Genomic DNA, 12,302 nt, shown 5'->3' on the forward strand with positions numbered 1-12,302 from the left:
CGGGTTTAGTCGGATCTTCGGTATGTTACCAAACCCGGACCGAACCCGACTAAACCCGAACCGAGACCGATCCAAACTTTATAAAGACCAGAATGGGGCTAATTTTTGTAAACCCGAAAACCCTACACCCGATTAGATCCGAACCGAAACCCGATTGGAACCCCGAATGCCCATGCCTATCAATGGTAGTAGGTTTGACATGTGAACCATGTCTACCTGTTTCAAAAGCTGGTTACCAAACACAATTAAAAAAGCATATACATATAAGTGGTTTCCAGTAGAGGAAATTAAGGTGGTAAAGAAAATGGAGATGAAGATTTTCTCTTTTAATGTCATCGCAGTTGCACTTCTAATTGTAGCAAACTCCGGACTGATGCACACAAGGGGACATAGCGTTTCGTGCCTAAACCAGCTTGCTCCATGCCTAAATTATCTGAGTGGAACAAAAGAAATGCCTCAAGTATGCTGTAACCCTCTCAAATCAGTAATAAAGAACAATCCAGAGTGCTTGTGCCGTATGATAAGTAACCGTGGGAATTCACAGGCCGAGCAAGCTGACATCAATGTCAACGATGCACAAATGTTGCCCGCTAGATGTGGAGAACACTTCAATCTCATCGCCTGCTTGACTCGTCTCGTACGCACTATTTTCTTACTTGAAAAAACCAATGTTCTTCTTTTTTTCCAGCTAAAATATGTTTTTGTCTCAATCTTGTGTCTTATGCAGGATCTCGAGGATCTACTAACTCGGACCGAAGCTCCTCCACTGACAACTCCTTTTCTCAGTCCTTTTCGATGACAACATTAGCTTTTACAACAACTCTTTTATTATTTACCATTCAAATAAACTGAATCTCTCATTGTCTTTTTATTAATTTGCTTATGAGTTAATGATTATTATTCGTCACCCACACATTAATGTACCATTTTATGATTTATTGCACATAAATATTATGATTCAATTTTTAATTTTGCAACAAATCAAGCTCCAACTAGTCCTAATCTCATTCATTCCATACACCTTCCACATTTTTACGAAAAAACGTGTGGGGGACTCCCTCCAGTGGTTTACCGCAAATTCTCTATCGAAGAGCTAAACCGGTTAAAATGGTAATTTATAATCCGATAACCGAAAAACATCAGCCGGTTTAGGGTAGTTGACCAGATCTCCCTCTACTCCCTGTCTCTTATACGGATCGGACAACAAATCCGACCAAGATCAAAGTCTCTCTCTCTCTCTCTCCGAGTAACTCTTATCGATCGATCACGGCCAAAAAAGTATCCGATCTACAAGCCTTTCCGTTCAAAATGGGAGGGATGTTATACAAGCTCTTCGCCTCGGCTTCTCTGCTAACCCTCGGATTGTACCATCTCGTCTGCACATTCTTCCACGTCCTCAAGTCTCCACAATCCTACGCCGCCAAGCCTTTCTACCCCTTGCCACGTGTCTCCGGAAACAACAACCGTCTCCAGAAACTACCCTTGATCATCCTCATACTCTCCCTCTCCGTCGCCTTCCTCCACCAAACCCTAATCTCGTTCTACTCCGACCCCCTCGTCAAAGGAAGCACCCCCGTCCACCGCTTCTCCTCCCTCAACTCCGCCGCCGTCTTCCTCCTCTTCCTCCTCGTCTCCGTCTACCTCCTCCTCTCCGAATCCGCCTCCTCCCTCGTCCCTCTCCCCTCCGATCTCCTCTTCGCCCTCGCCTCCGGCGGCTTCTTCCTCCACTACTCCGCCGCAACGGCCTCGGCCTCGATACAGACGTCTGATCTCCAGGCTCACTGCGATTCGCTGTCCGCCCGCGTCTCCGCCTTGTGCTCCCTCCTCTGCCTGCTCCTCGCGTGCAGGCCGAGGCTCTTCGTCGCCGACGCTGCACTCGCTGCCTCCGTCTGCCTTCAGGGTCTCTGGCAGCTTCAGACGGGGCTCTCTTTGTACGTCGATGGGTTTATCCCCGAGGGGTGTCATCGTCTTCTTGATGTTTCGGGGGGCGTTGAAGGTTCGACGCAGTGTGATATTCAGGAGTCTAAGCTGAGAGCTGTCTCGGTTTTGGATCTCATGTTCACTGTCCACGTGGTGCTTGTTGTTATCTTGCTCTTTGTGACGTACACGATGGTGGCGATGGCTGCTGGAGTGAGGAGGACTGGTTCTTACGAGGCGTTGCCAAATAATTCTAGTGATTCTTCTAATCACATTCAGATGAAGTCGTTGACTGGAACTCAGGCTTGAATGTGTGTATGTCTTTTGCTTATTGTATGATCTCGCTCTCTCTCTCGTTTTAAACTTTTTTTTTTGGAAGGAACTTGTTGCTTATTTATTTGTTAAGTATAATGTTCAGTCCTGTTATAACTTGGATATGATGACATGCTCAACAGAGTTGTGATATATTCTTAGTTTTATTAAGAATAGCATTGCAAGTGAAGTGACCTCCTTTGTTTTATGACATTGATGATCTCGTCTGTTGCTGATGTTCCGTCTGTTTTTTGGAATGTTGTTTCCATTGTTTTAATTTGTTTGTTTGTTTTGGTTAAAGCAAAGGTAAAAGACAGAATGTGATACAATTAGGATAAACTCCTTTTGAAAAACAATTTGAGCTGAAAAACTTGAAAGAGGGTGTGACAAGAACACACGCATTAGCTTAGGCAGTCCCGTGTAAACGAGGGCAAAACAAGAGGAACCAAGGTATGTTTTCAGTTCTTTTCTTGGCCTTGGAATCCCCTTCTTTTGCCTTTCTTGACATGGGACTTCTAAGCTATGCTCTTTCATGTTTTGAGCTCAACAGCTTTTATCTTCTTTCGTATTATCTTCTTTGTTTTTCACTTGTAGCTGAGTTTACGTTGACCAAACAAATAAATGTTCAGTTTGATACTGTTACAGAGTTTTGTTGCAATTTTAATGTAACGTACTGTGGTACTCTTGTAAGCTAGTTCAATAGTGCAGAAAGGTGCATGGTTTGACGCCAACAGGAGGTATAATTCAGTTGTTGAGGTAGATGCCGATTGGTTGTTAACTCACTAAACCAAGAGTGAGCTTGCATTTGGAAGCATAATGACATTAATCTGTCGCCAACAGCTGATCTTGTTAGCAGGCCGTCTTAACCAATTTAGTAGCCTTAGGCGAAACTAAAAAAATGGACCCTTTTATAATTTTTGTTTTGTTTCTTTCCTTGTTTTTCCTGGACTAAAAGAAGCTCTGTAACCTGAAACAAATAAAAAGTACCAATTCTTTTAAAAATGAAGGGATTTCACTAAAGATCAATGAATAGAATATATATAGAATATTTGGTTTGTGTTTTGTGTTGCTAACGGCTCACCGCTTTGGTTGGAGGGCTTTTTTTTTCTTTTATCAATCTGAAAGTTTGGTAATGGAGCGTACATATTTTTTGTTGTTTTGTCTTTGTAAATAAATTAGATTTAGTAAATTATGGACCTTTTTGATAATTTAACAAAATAAACTAGACCTTTAAAATAACACTAAAATGATTTTGGACTTATGAATCCATGACAATTGTCCATGTTGCCATAGTCAAGAATCGGGACTGCTAGCGCCGCTTCTGTGTGTAAACAGCAATTGATCATTGTGTGCGTAGAACTTGGTCTCTTTTGATAATTTGATGTTTCACGCAGGGGTGAATCCAGACTAGTAATTTAGTGGGTGTACTAATATTAATTTAATAAATATTAAATAATATATAAATATTATATTAATTAAAATATAAAGTAAATATTTATTAAATTTAATACCATAAAATATTTTCAATATTACTTTTCATCAGTTTTCCACTGTATTTAAAATATTTAAATTTATTTTAATAAAAATAGAATAAATAATCATTAAATTTTTGTATATTTAAAAGAAAATATCTGTTCATATAAAAATGTTTTTTTCTGCAATGTTTTACTACAAAATAAGATATTTTGTTATTTTTAGAATTTAATGGTAAACTAGTAATTAAAAATATACAATTCAAAACTTACGTATGTAGTTTTGAAGTTTAAATTATTTTTATTTACTTAAATAGGCTAAGTTTTTTATTGAGTATTTAGGCTCTCTATACCTACAAAAATTCATAATTAACTATCTACCACTTCAGTGTTTTTTACACTATTCATAATTTGATAATCCGATTTTGCTCTCTTTCAAATTTTCTTTTCTCTCTCTCACGTGTCTACTTGAATTTTCAGCCCCACTTTACATCTCTTTCTCATCTCTGTAATTAATTTCCTTTCTCTTTCTTCAGCTATAAACAAAACTTCATCTGATGTCATCTCTTGCTCGTTCATATGCTATTGTCGTCGTCGTTTCTCATACCTTCTCTGTAAAAATCACAAATGAAAAGAACATCATCTCGATTCAGACAGTCATCAAGCCTCGTCACGTCGAGGTTGGATAGCATTCGGCCTGAAGCTTGTCTTCAACGTTCCACCACCAAGAATCTGTTTTTGACTAGATATGTTCATTCAAAGCAGCACATGGCTCCAATTCGTGTTTCTCTGTTGACAAGATTATCCGTAACCGTTTTGGCAGTTTGATCAAAGTCGAACACAATATGGGGGATTTAAAGTCATTCCATGGCATGTGCAATTGCGATATCTTTAATTCATGATTTTGCAAAAGCGTGTTGGGTTATAGATCATGAGTATAGTCGAAGAAAGAGTGGCGTCTTTACAAGATCGATGGCTGTGACTTGGATCTCATATATTTCAATTACAAGTAATTGTAGCCACTATGTAACAAACTGGAATGGTGTTAACCGATAAATATTGGGTTAGTTGATACGAATTAAGCATTGTGATCTGATACAAATTTGGTTATATGTTACCAAATCGTGGATGCCGCTAACTAATAAATAGTTGATAGAATTTTACAAAGCATTAGCTGATACATGTTTGATTAGATGTTACAAAGCATGTTGCCACTTTATAAAATAGTTGGTAAGATGTTAAAAGATAGCTTCCATTAACTGAAACATGTTTTGTTAGATGTGACAAAAAATTATTAATGGTTAATACGCAAATATAACTCTCAAACAAAACATGTAGCATGCTAACATACATTGATAGATTCATTGGGAGCATACCTTCGGATGGATAAGTTATCTGCTAACAATTTATATAACATTTTACGTTAAAGTATAGCGTTTAACATTTTTGTTAACTTACTAGTTGTTACGCCCAATTTTCTCAATGTACTGTGCTTTTCTCTCCTTGGAACGAGTTGCAGTTGCCTATTTGCTAAGATGATTCTAGAAATCACAATCCCTAACTCATCCATTAATATTAAATTTCAGAAATCTAATGGAAAAGTTCATAAATTAGAGAAAATTCTTTTGTGCGATCTCGGATTGATGTTTTATAAATCGGAGAGATTTTTGGGAGAAAAGCCATTTTTTAGTCAATGATTTACTGGAGTACATGGCACATCGAGCATCAATTGAATTATTGTGACAGTGGCAATGACGAAGCGATACGAAAAGTGTACGTATGACAGTGATTGTAACAAAATCGGTTGTGGTTGAAGGATTGAGAAAAAAGAAAGAATGGGAGATGTGGATTTGAGGAGAAGTTATTGCTGTCGATGAATGATAAGAGAAGAGATTGATATTGTCAGAAATGAAAAGGAAGATAAATAATGAAGAAGAAGATAAATAGTGAAGATGGTGTTGAATGATTTCTCTTTCTTATTGTCACGTGATCAATCAAAGGGTAAAATAGCCAAGTTGTGTTATTTTTGAAACAGGAAATATTGTTTTACGTGAGTTAGAATAGTTTCTTAATTTTGCTTCATATTAGGTATATTGAGCTAATAGACTCTTTTTTATTCCGAGAAACTTTTAATAGATAAATATTTTAAAACAAAAATGTCTTTTAAATCCAAGATTTATTGATTTTGTAAATCGAGTGAATTATGTTTAAGTTGTTAAATACATTTGATATGTTTTGTTTCTTTCTAGAGTTTATCTATTTTTGTGGGTGCATGTTATAAATTATTATGGGTGCACATACAAAAATTTGTACAAAAATACATTAATTTTCAAAAAAATTATGGGTGCACAGGCACCCACTTCCCACATCCTAGCTTCGCCCCTGGTTTCACGTGAAGCAGGAATGCGAACTAAGTAAGAAGACGTACGAAAATTGACGCCATCACACTCGAGTCATTTGCTATTACAGGTCCAAGTATAGGCCCAAACATAGAGATATGTCATGTAAAATGTACTCCCTTTGTTAGGCCCAAACTTAGATGTCATGTGATAATGTATTTGTTCAAATTTGGGAGAAGTACGTGTGGGAAGGGGAGTGGTGAAATCTTAGTGGTTAAGTCATGGAGAAAATGAGGATAGAACAATCAAACAAGAGCTTTGAAATGGCCAAAAAGTAATCTTGTGGTGGGTGGGTGCGAATATTTATGTATTATTTTGTTTTTACTCTTCTTGTATATTGCTGAAAGCTACAATACACTTGTCTTAATATACTGTTTCCGTAAATCACATAATCTTCTATTTTATTATCTCATTAATATCTACTTTAGAAACACCGAGACAGATGATGAGTATATCACATTCACGCAATCTGTTGGAGTTTGTTCAGAACGTACTGAAACATGTCCGAAGATCTTTCTTCGAACATTATACAACATAAAAGTGAGGCGCGCGAATATGTTAATAGCAAAAAGGCAACAAAAGCTAAATTAAAGAGAGAAAAAGTAGAGTGATTTGGCCTCAATCAACGGAAACGTATCTTAATTTATGAGGTTCCCTCTTTCTTTTACTTTTGACACAAGTAGGCCAAGGCATCCGGGTATTCGGGTCGGGTTCGGGTCGGGTTCGGGTCGGGTCCGGGTCCTTCGGGTCCTAGCAATTTAGACCCATATAGGTACCTATAACTTTTCGGGTCGGTTCCGGGTCGGGTCTTGTCGGGTCCGGATCGGTTCGGATCTATAATTTCAATATCCGTAAAATACCCAAAATTTTCGGGTATATTTCGGATCCTGGTCGGTTCGGGTATTTAGGACCCGAAGTACCCGAACTGGACCCGAAAACTCTAAAAATACCTAAAGAACCGCAAAAATACCCAAAAATTTATCCAAAATCAGACCCGAAAACCCAAAACATACCCGAATACCCAAATTATATTTTCTAAAAATCTAAAATTTCACCAAAAAACTACAATTATACCCGAAAATCCAAACCCAAATTTTTTAAAAAAATTCATAATACCAAAAATATACCCAATCACCCAAATATACCTAGTATATACAATTATTTGCGGGTACTTCGGATACCAGAACGGGTCTCGGGTAGGACTCAGACCCGAACCGAGACCCGCGGGTCCAAAAAAAAGATCCAATAGGTACTTAGCATGGACCCGGACCCGGACCTGAACCTGTATTTTCGAGTCGATTCCGGTTCGGGTCTTCGGATCCGGGTAAAATGCCCAGGCCTAGACACAAGCCAACGGTCGACTAATACATACATACATACATGGAACACAGAAAATAACAACAAGGGAGGTATACTTGTCACTGTTTACACCTCTTCCACATCGTTTCCTTAACGTTTAATCCAAACCTTGTTCAGCTTTTAAGCGTTTTAATCATTACTGATTGTAAGGATATGATTTGAAAGAAAAAAGAAATTCAAATAAGATTGGAGTAGTGTAAAAAGAAAACGTGAATTGAGCCAAACGAGGAGGTGGTCCTCGGGATGATTGTGAATGGAGATAATCTAAACCAGCCAGGAACCGCCACGTGTCATTTTAGCTTTATAGATTTCCTTAGCCAGCACCATTATTGTGATTGTATAAATATGACCCTTTCCTTCATCTCTCCCATTTCCATTCTCCATATATAGAGCCAACAACACAAAGATATAATACACAGGAACCAAAAGCGAAGTCAAGCAAATATAAAAATAATGAAGAAGGCGGCAGAATTCGTGAAGGACATAATAAACATGTTGGCTGGTCTGGCGAAGGAGAAGACTAAGGAGCTAAAGAGGAAGACAAGAGCCTTTAAGACCCGTCTTGTAATATTCTCGCTACTCCACAACAGAAACATGGTGGTGAGCTCGTGGTCTCACAAGCTCAAATCCAAACCAACATCAAGAAGCCTAGATGATGGTGGTAATAAGGATAAAAATAACATGGTGGTGGTGTATAGCCACAACGCCATGTCTAGCACTCCTGCTGCCTCTCCGCAATATGTACAATATGTGGACGAGGAAGATGAAGAAGAAGAGGAAGATGATGAAAAGTATCCAGACTTGAGACACTCGCTGTTTGAGGCAGAGGGCTCGGTGATAGACATGGTGAAACACTCCAAGGAAGACAAGGGAGAAGAGTTTCGGTTGGAAGATGAGATCGACAACGTGGCTGATCTTTTCATTACCCGGTTCCACCGACAGATGTGGTTGCAGAAGCAGCTTTCTCTCGAGAATATTCAAGATACATCGAACTGATTTCAATCGTGTGATATACATACACATAACGCCCCTTCTCTTTTTTTTAGGGTGCGGAGGACGCAATGATCCTCTTAGATTGTTTAGCGTAGTGAAATGAAAACGGGACGTATACACATGCATGTTTATATCAACGTCCCCTCTTTGTTCACGTTTCTTGACCAATAAATAAAGTTTTTTTTATTGTTGTCGTTGTTATGTAAAATAACTGAGCACCACAACGACCGTTATGTATCGTTTCACGTCGACATGGACATTTAAGATATCGTTTCGATTCATGTATTTTAAATATCAAATAGTTTAGATAAGGGACTAAAGGAAACATTTACCATATGACCTCTTTTCAGTTCAGTCCGGTTCAGGTAGTTTCAGTTCAAATAGTAAAACTAGGAACTAAATACCCGGAAAATTATTAGTTTACGTTTGGTTTTGGTTCCGGTTATTTTGGGTAAATTATCGAATAATCAAGATGATTAAGATAAAAATATTAAATAATCTGGATTATTTTAGATTTTTGGATAAAAATAGGTAGATACTTTCTGATCATTTTGGTAGTTCAGATACTTTAAAAAAAATTCAAATACTTTAGGATATTATTAATAGATTTTTAAATTATACAATATATTTATTTATTTTGGGCTATGTTATATGTATATAGTTAATATTTTTATATATTTAGGTCTTTTGTTCTATTCTCAATTCGGTTATTTTGGATATAGAAATATAGAATTCGGTCAGATATTTAAGGGTTTGATCTGGTTCTGGTTTCGGAATATTTTGGTTCAGTCCTGGTTTTACGCCCAGACACATAGTTTCACGGTCCATTGGATTAAGCACGGGAAGCCTACGAAGGTCCACTCACCGGTAAAATATTTAATCTAACGTCCGTTCTCCGGTTCGCAGGGAAACGTTGTCCTATCTTTCCCTCCAGCTTCTTTCTCCTCTTGCGAATAATCTAGTTAGTATTTATGATGCAGTTTGGTTGATAACGGTAGCCAGTTTCTATGACTAATATGTAAATCTCTATATCCAATTTGTAATTCTTGCGGCTTAATTAAAAATTATCTGATTAGCCTAGAAAACAACTAGTTGATCACATGACCAGTGGCCAAGTTTTTTATTTAAATAGATAGAGTGAAGTACATGGTGAATGGGCACATGATTTCTGGTCATGTGATCATGTCTCTGTATCCATTATTGAAACTTGAACCTTTTTGGTTTGTTTTTCCCCATAACCTCTCTCTACAGGTTTATTATGTGGTTTCTCTCCACCGTGTGTGATATTTTTCCAATTTTCAGGTTAGTTTTTGGAAGTCTAAACTCAAAGCGTATTAGCAAATCCGGTCGGTGGTGGTATCTGCATTAAAATAGTGTTTGTTTATTATGTTCAGCCCATAGATCTAAAGGTTAAAGGATCCAAAGATGCATTAATTAGCGAGAACATGGGGATGAGGACCTTATTATCATGTCAGCATAAGACTAGTCAGTCCATGTGTATCTGCAACACTCTCTAAGTTACTAACAAAACTGCTACAAACATTGAAAGTAACCCAAAGTGCTGTGATTATAATAATAGTAATAAGATATTATATTAAGACTAGCAATCTAGCTGATATGGCTATAAATAGAAACATCCATGTAGTGTTTGTTTGGTGCGATAAGAGTGAGAATGGGTCGTCTTCCACTTACTCTTTGCCTCACCTTTCTAGTTATGGCCACGGTAACATTTGGTGTACCTCCTAAAAAGGCCGTTGATGTTCCTTTCGGCAGGAACTACTTTCCAACATGGGCTTTTGATCACATTAAGTACCTCAACGGTGGTTCTGAAGTGCATCTTATCCTAGACAAGTACACTGGTGAGTTTCTCTGCCTTTTATAAATTTCTCTAACAAAAATATAACTAAAGCTCTTTCTGATTGTTCTTGTTCAATGGGCATAAGGCACTGGCTTTCAGTCCAAAGGTTCCTACTTGTTTGGACACTTCAGTATGCACATAAAGATGGTTCCTGGGGACTCTGCTGGAACTGTGACCGCCTTCTACGCAAGTGAAACTTGTTATTTGTGCAGATCTTTAAGTTGTCAACTGAATAAAAATAAGTTGTATCTTTCTTTTTACTGCAGTTGTCATCGCAGAGCTCAGTACATGACGAGATAGACTTTGAGTTTCTAGGGAACAGAACCGGGCAACCTTACATTTTACAGACAAACGTGTTCACAGGAGGCAAAGGAAACAGAGAGCAGAGGATAAACCTATGGTTTGACCCTTCCAAGGACTATCATTCCTATTCAGTTCTCTGGAATATGTATCAGATTGTGTAAGTCAACAACATCCTTCAAAGTCATAGGCAAACTAATTTTTTTTCAAAATATTTTTTACAAATTTAAAGGCTTAAAAAAGAATTTTGGGAGTTTATATCTATATAGTTTTCTTCAAAAAATTTGGGCCGGCCCTACTCAAACTGTAGTTTCTACTCAAAAAGATCCCAAAGCTAAAGTGTATAGTTTGTAACAACAGGTTCTTTGTGGATGATGTGCCGATACGAGTATTCAAGAACAGCAAAGACATTGGTGTGAAGTTTCCATTCAACCAACCGATGAAGATATATTCGAGTCTTTGGAACGCAGACGACTGGGCCACGAGGGGAGGGCTAGAGAAGACCAACTGGGCAAAGGCTCCTTTCGTGGCGTCTTACAGAGGCTTCCACGTAGATGGATGCGAGGCTTCGGTGAATGCTAAGTTCTGCGAGACGCAAGGGAAACGTTGGTGGGATCAGAAGGAGTTCCAAGACTTGGATGCTCAACAGTACAAGCGTCTCAAATGGGTTCGTACGAGATACACCATCTACAACTATTGTACTGACCGTGTCAGGTTTCCCGTGCCTCCTCCTGAGTGCCGCAGAGACCGTGACATTTAAGATTTCAACTTAGATTTTTCTTTTCTTTTCTGAATGATGTTTCCAAGTTTGCTACTGTATTCTTCTTACAAGTTATGGAAGACATGATCTAGAGATTCTTGAACTGTTAGAACCGTGCATGTGACATGACTTAAAGTGAAACCGAGCATATGATTTTATTTTGTAACTTCCTTAGCGGGTCACAACCTCAACCTCATTGCAAGTTTGTCATGATCATTAGATCAGAGTCTCATAGTCAGTTCAAGAAATGTATCAGTAAGCTGTAAGCAAGCCATCAAGGAATAATTAAAGATAACCATTTAAAACAAGTTGAGCCTCATAGGGCTTAGGGAATATTCAGTTCAATAAATGCGACAGCAGTAAGATGTAAGCAAGCCATTAAGAAGAAAAACTAAAAGAATAGATTGGATCTCTTAAAATTTAAAACAAATATCTGTTTAGGATTAAAAATTCAAGGCTAAAGAGTTGGGATTGAGGATTTATTGTATAATATCCCCTATATATTATTTGAGAAGCATTTGAAAAATTAGAACCTTAATTTTGTATTAACTAAAAAAAAACCCAAATCTTAGGTGGCACTCTAAATGTCTTCTAAATTCTATTTAAAAAAATTCTAGAGCATCTAATATAAAGTATAGTTTAATCTAATGGTGTCACATTATTTCATAATTATATAACACTAGAGAACATTATATTAACCTAAAATATAGGAAGTGTATATTCTTTCCTTAAATAAAAGCCACGGAATTACCTAATATGATTTACATATATATGGCAATTAATGATTATGAATAATAAAGATTTGATAACAATTTTTGCATCCTTCTTCATTTTTGTTTAAATTTATATTATTAAAAAAAATTAAACAATCCCATTAACCATATAATAAAAAAAATTAGATTTTTTCTTATATGTTATATTTTGAATTTTTT

General features: G+C 37.3%; 4 protein-coding genes across 4 annotated transcripts; all 4 read left to right on the forward strand.

Moving 5' to 3' along the window:
- Nucleotides 1-304: 304 nt before the first annotated feature.
- LOC106317747 (lipid transfer-like protein VAS) lies at nucleotides 305-852 on the forward strand. Its single transcript, XM_013755518.1, has 2 exons — nucleotides 305-632; nucleotides 728-852. The coding sequence occupies exons 1-2, from the start codon at nucleotides 305-307 to the stop codon at nucleotides 850-852; spliced, it is 453 nt and encodes a 150-aa protein (XP_013610972.1).
- A 332-nt stretch (nucleotides 853-1,184) lies between these two features.
- On the forward strand, nucleotides 1,185-2,423 carry LOC106313566. The gene has a single exon (XM_013751413.1). It carries the CDS (start codon nucleotides 1,309-1,311, stop codon nucleotides 2,224-2,226), a length of 918 nt encoding a protein of 305 aa, XP_013606867.1. The 5' UTR covers nucleotides 1,185-1,308; the 3' UTR covers nucleotides 2,227-2,423.
- A 5,429-nt stretch (nucleotides 2,424-7,852) lies between these two features.
- LOC106316288 lies at nucleotides 7,853-8,631 on the forward strand. The gene has a single exon (XM_013754164.1). The coding sequence runs from the start codon at nucleotides 7,913-7,915 to the stop codon at nucleotides 8,453-8,455; it is 543 nt and encodes a 180-aa protein (XP_013609618.1). The 5' UTR covers nucleotides 7,853-7,912; the 3' UTR covers nucleotides 8,456-8,631.
- A 1,484-nt stretch (nucleotides 8,632-10,115) lies between these two features.
- LOC106316726 (probable xyloglucan endotransglucosylase/hydrolase protein 5) lies at nucleotides 10,116-11,510 on the forward strand. Its single transcript, XM_013754605.1, has 4 exons — nucleotides 10,116-10,311; nucleotides 10,396-10,496; nucleotides 10,577-10,770; nucleotides 10,971-11,510. Exons 1-4 carry the CDS (start codon nucleotides 10,125-10,127, stop codon nucleotides 11,368-11,370), a joined length of 882 nt encoding a protein of 293 aa, XP_013610059.1. The 5' UTR covers nucleotides 10,116-10,124; the 3' UTR covers nucleotides 11,371-11,510.
- The last annotated feature ends 792 nt before the right edge of the window (nucleotides 11,511-12,302 follow it).

The sequence above is a fragment of the Brassica oleracea genome, chromosome C9 (genome assembly GCF_000695525.1).
Source record: "Brassica oleracea var. oleracea cultivar TO1000 chromosome C9, BOL, whole genome shotgun sequence".
Taxonomy (NCBI): domain Eukaryota; kingdom Viridiplantae; phylum Streptophyta; class Magnoliopsida; order Brassicales; family Brassicaceae; genus Brassica; species Brassica oleracea.

Excerpts from the sequence above, each read along its gene's own strand:
- LOC106317747 (XM_013755518.1), top strand. The coding sequence starts at position 305 with ATGGAGATGAAGATTTTCTCTTTTAATGTCATCGCAGTTGCACTTCTA. Across the intron at positions 633-727 it reads TCTCATCGCCTGCTTGACTC|GATCTCGAGGATCTACTAAC; the intron begins GTCTCGTACGCA and ends TGTCTTATGCAG.
- LOC106316726 (XM_013754605.1), top strand. The coding sequence starts at position 10,125 with ATGGGTCGTCTTCCACTTACTCTTTGCCTCACCTTTCTAGTTATGGCC. Across the intron at positions 10,497-10,576 it reads GAACTGTGACCGCCTTCTAC|TTGTCATCGCAGAGCTCAGT; the intron begins GCAAGTGAAACT and ends TTTTTACTGCAG. Across the intron at positions 10,771-10,970 it reads TGGAATATGTATCAGATTGT|GTTCTTTGTGGATGATGTGC; the intron begins GTAAGTCAACAA and ends TTGTAACAACAG.
- LOC106316288 (XM_013754164.1), top strand. The coding sequence starts at position 7,913 with ATGAAGAAGGCGGCAGAATTCGTGAAGGACATAATAAACATGTTGGCT.
- LOC106313566 (XM_013751413.1), top strand. The coding sequence starts at position 1,309 with ATGGGAGGGATGTTATACAAGCTCTTCGCCTCGGCTTCTCTGCTAACC.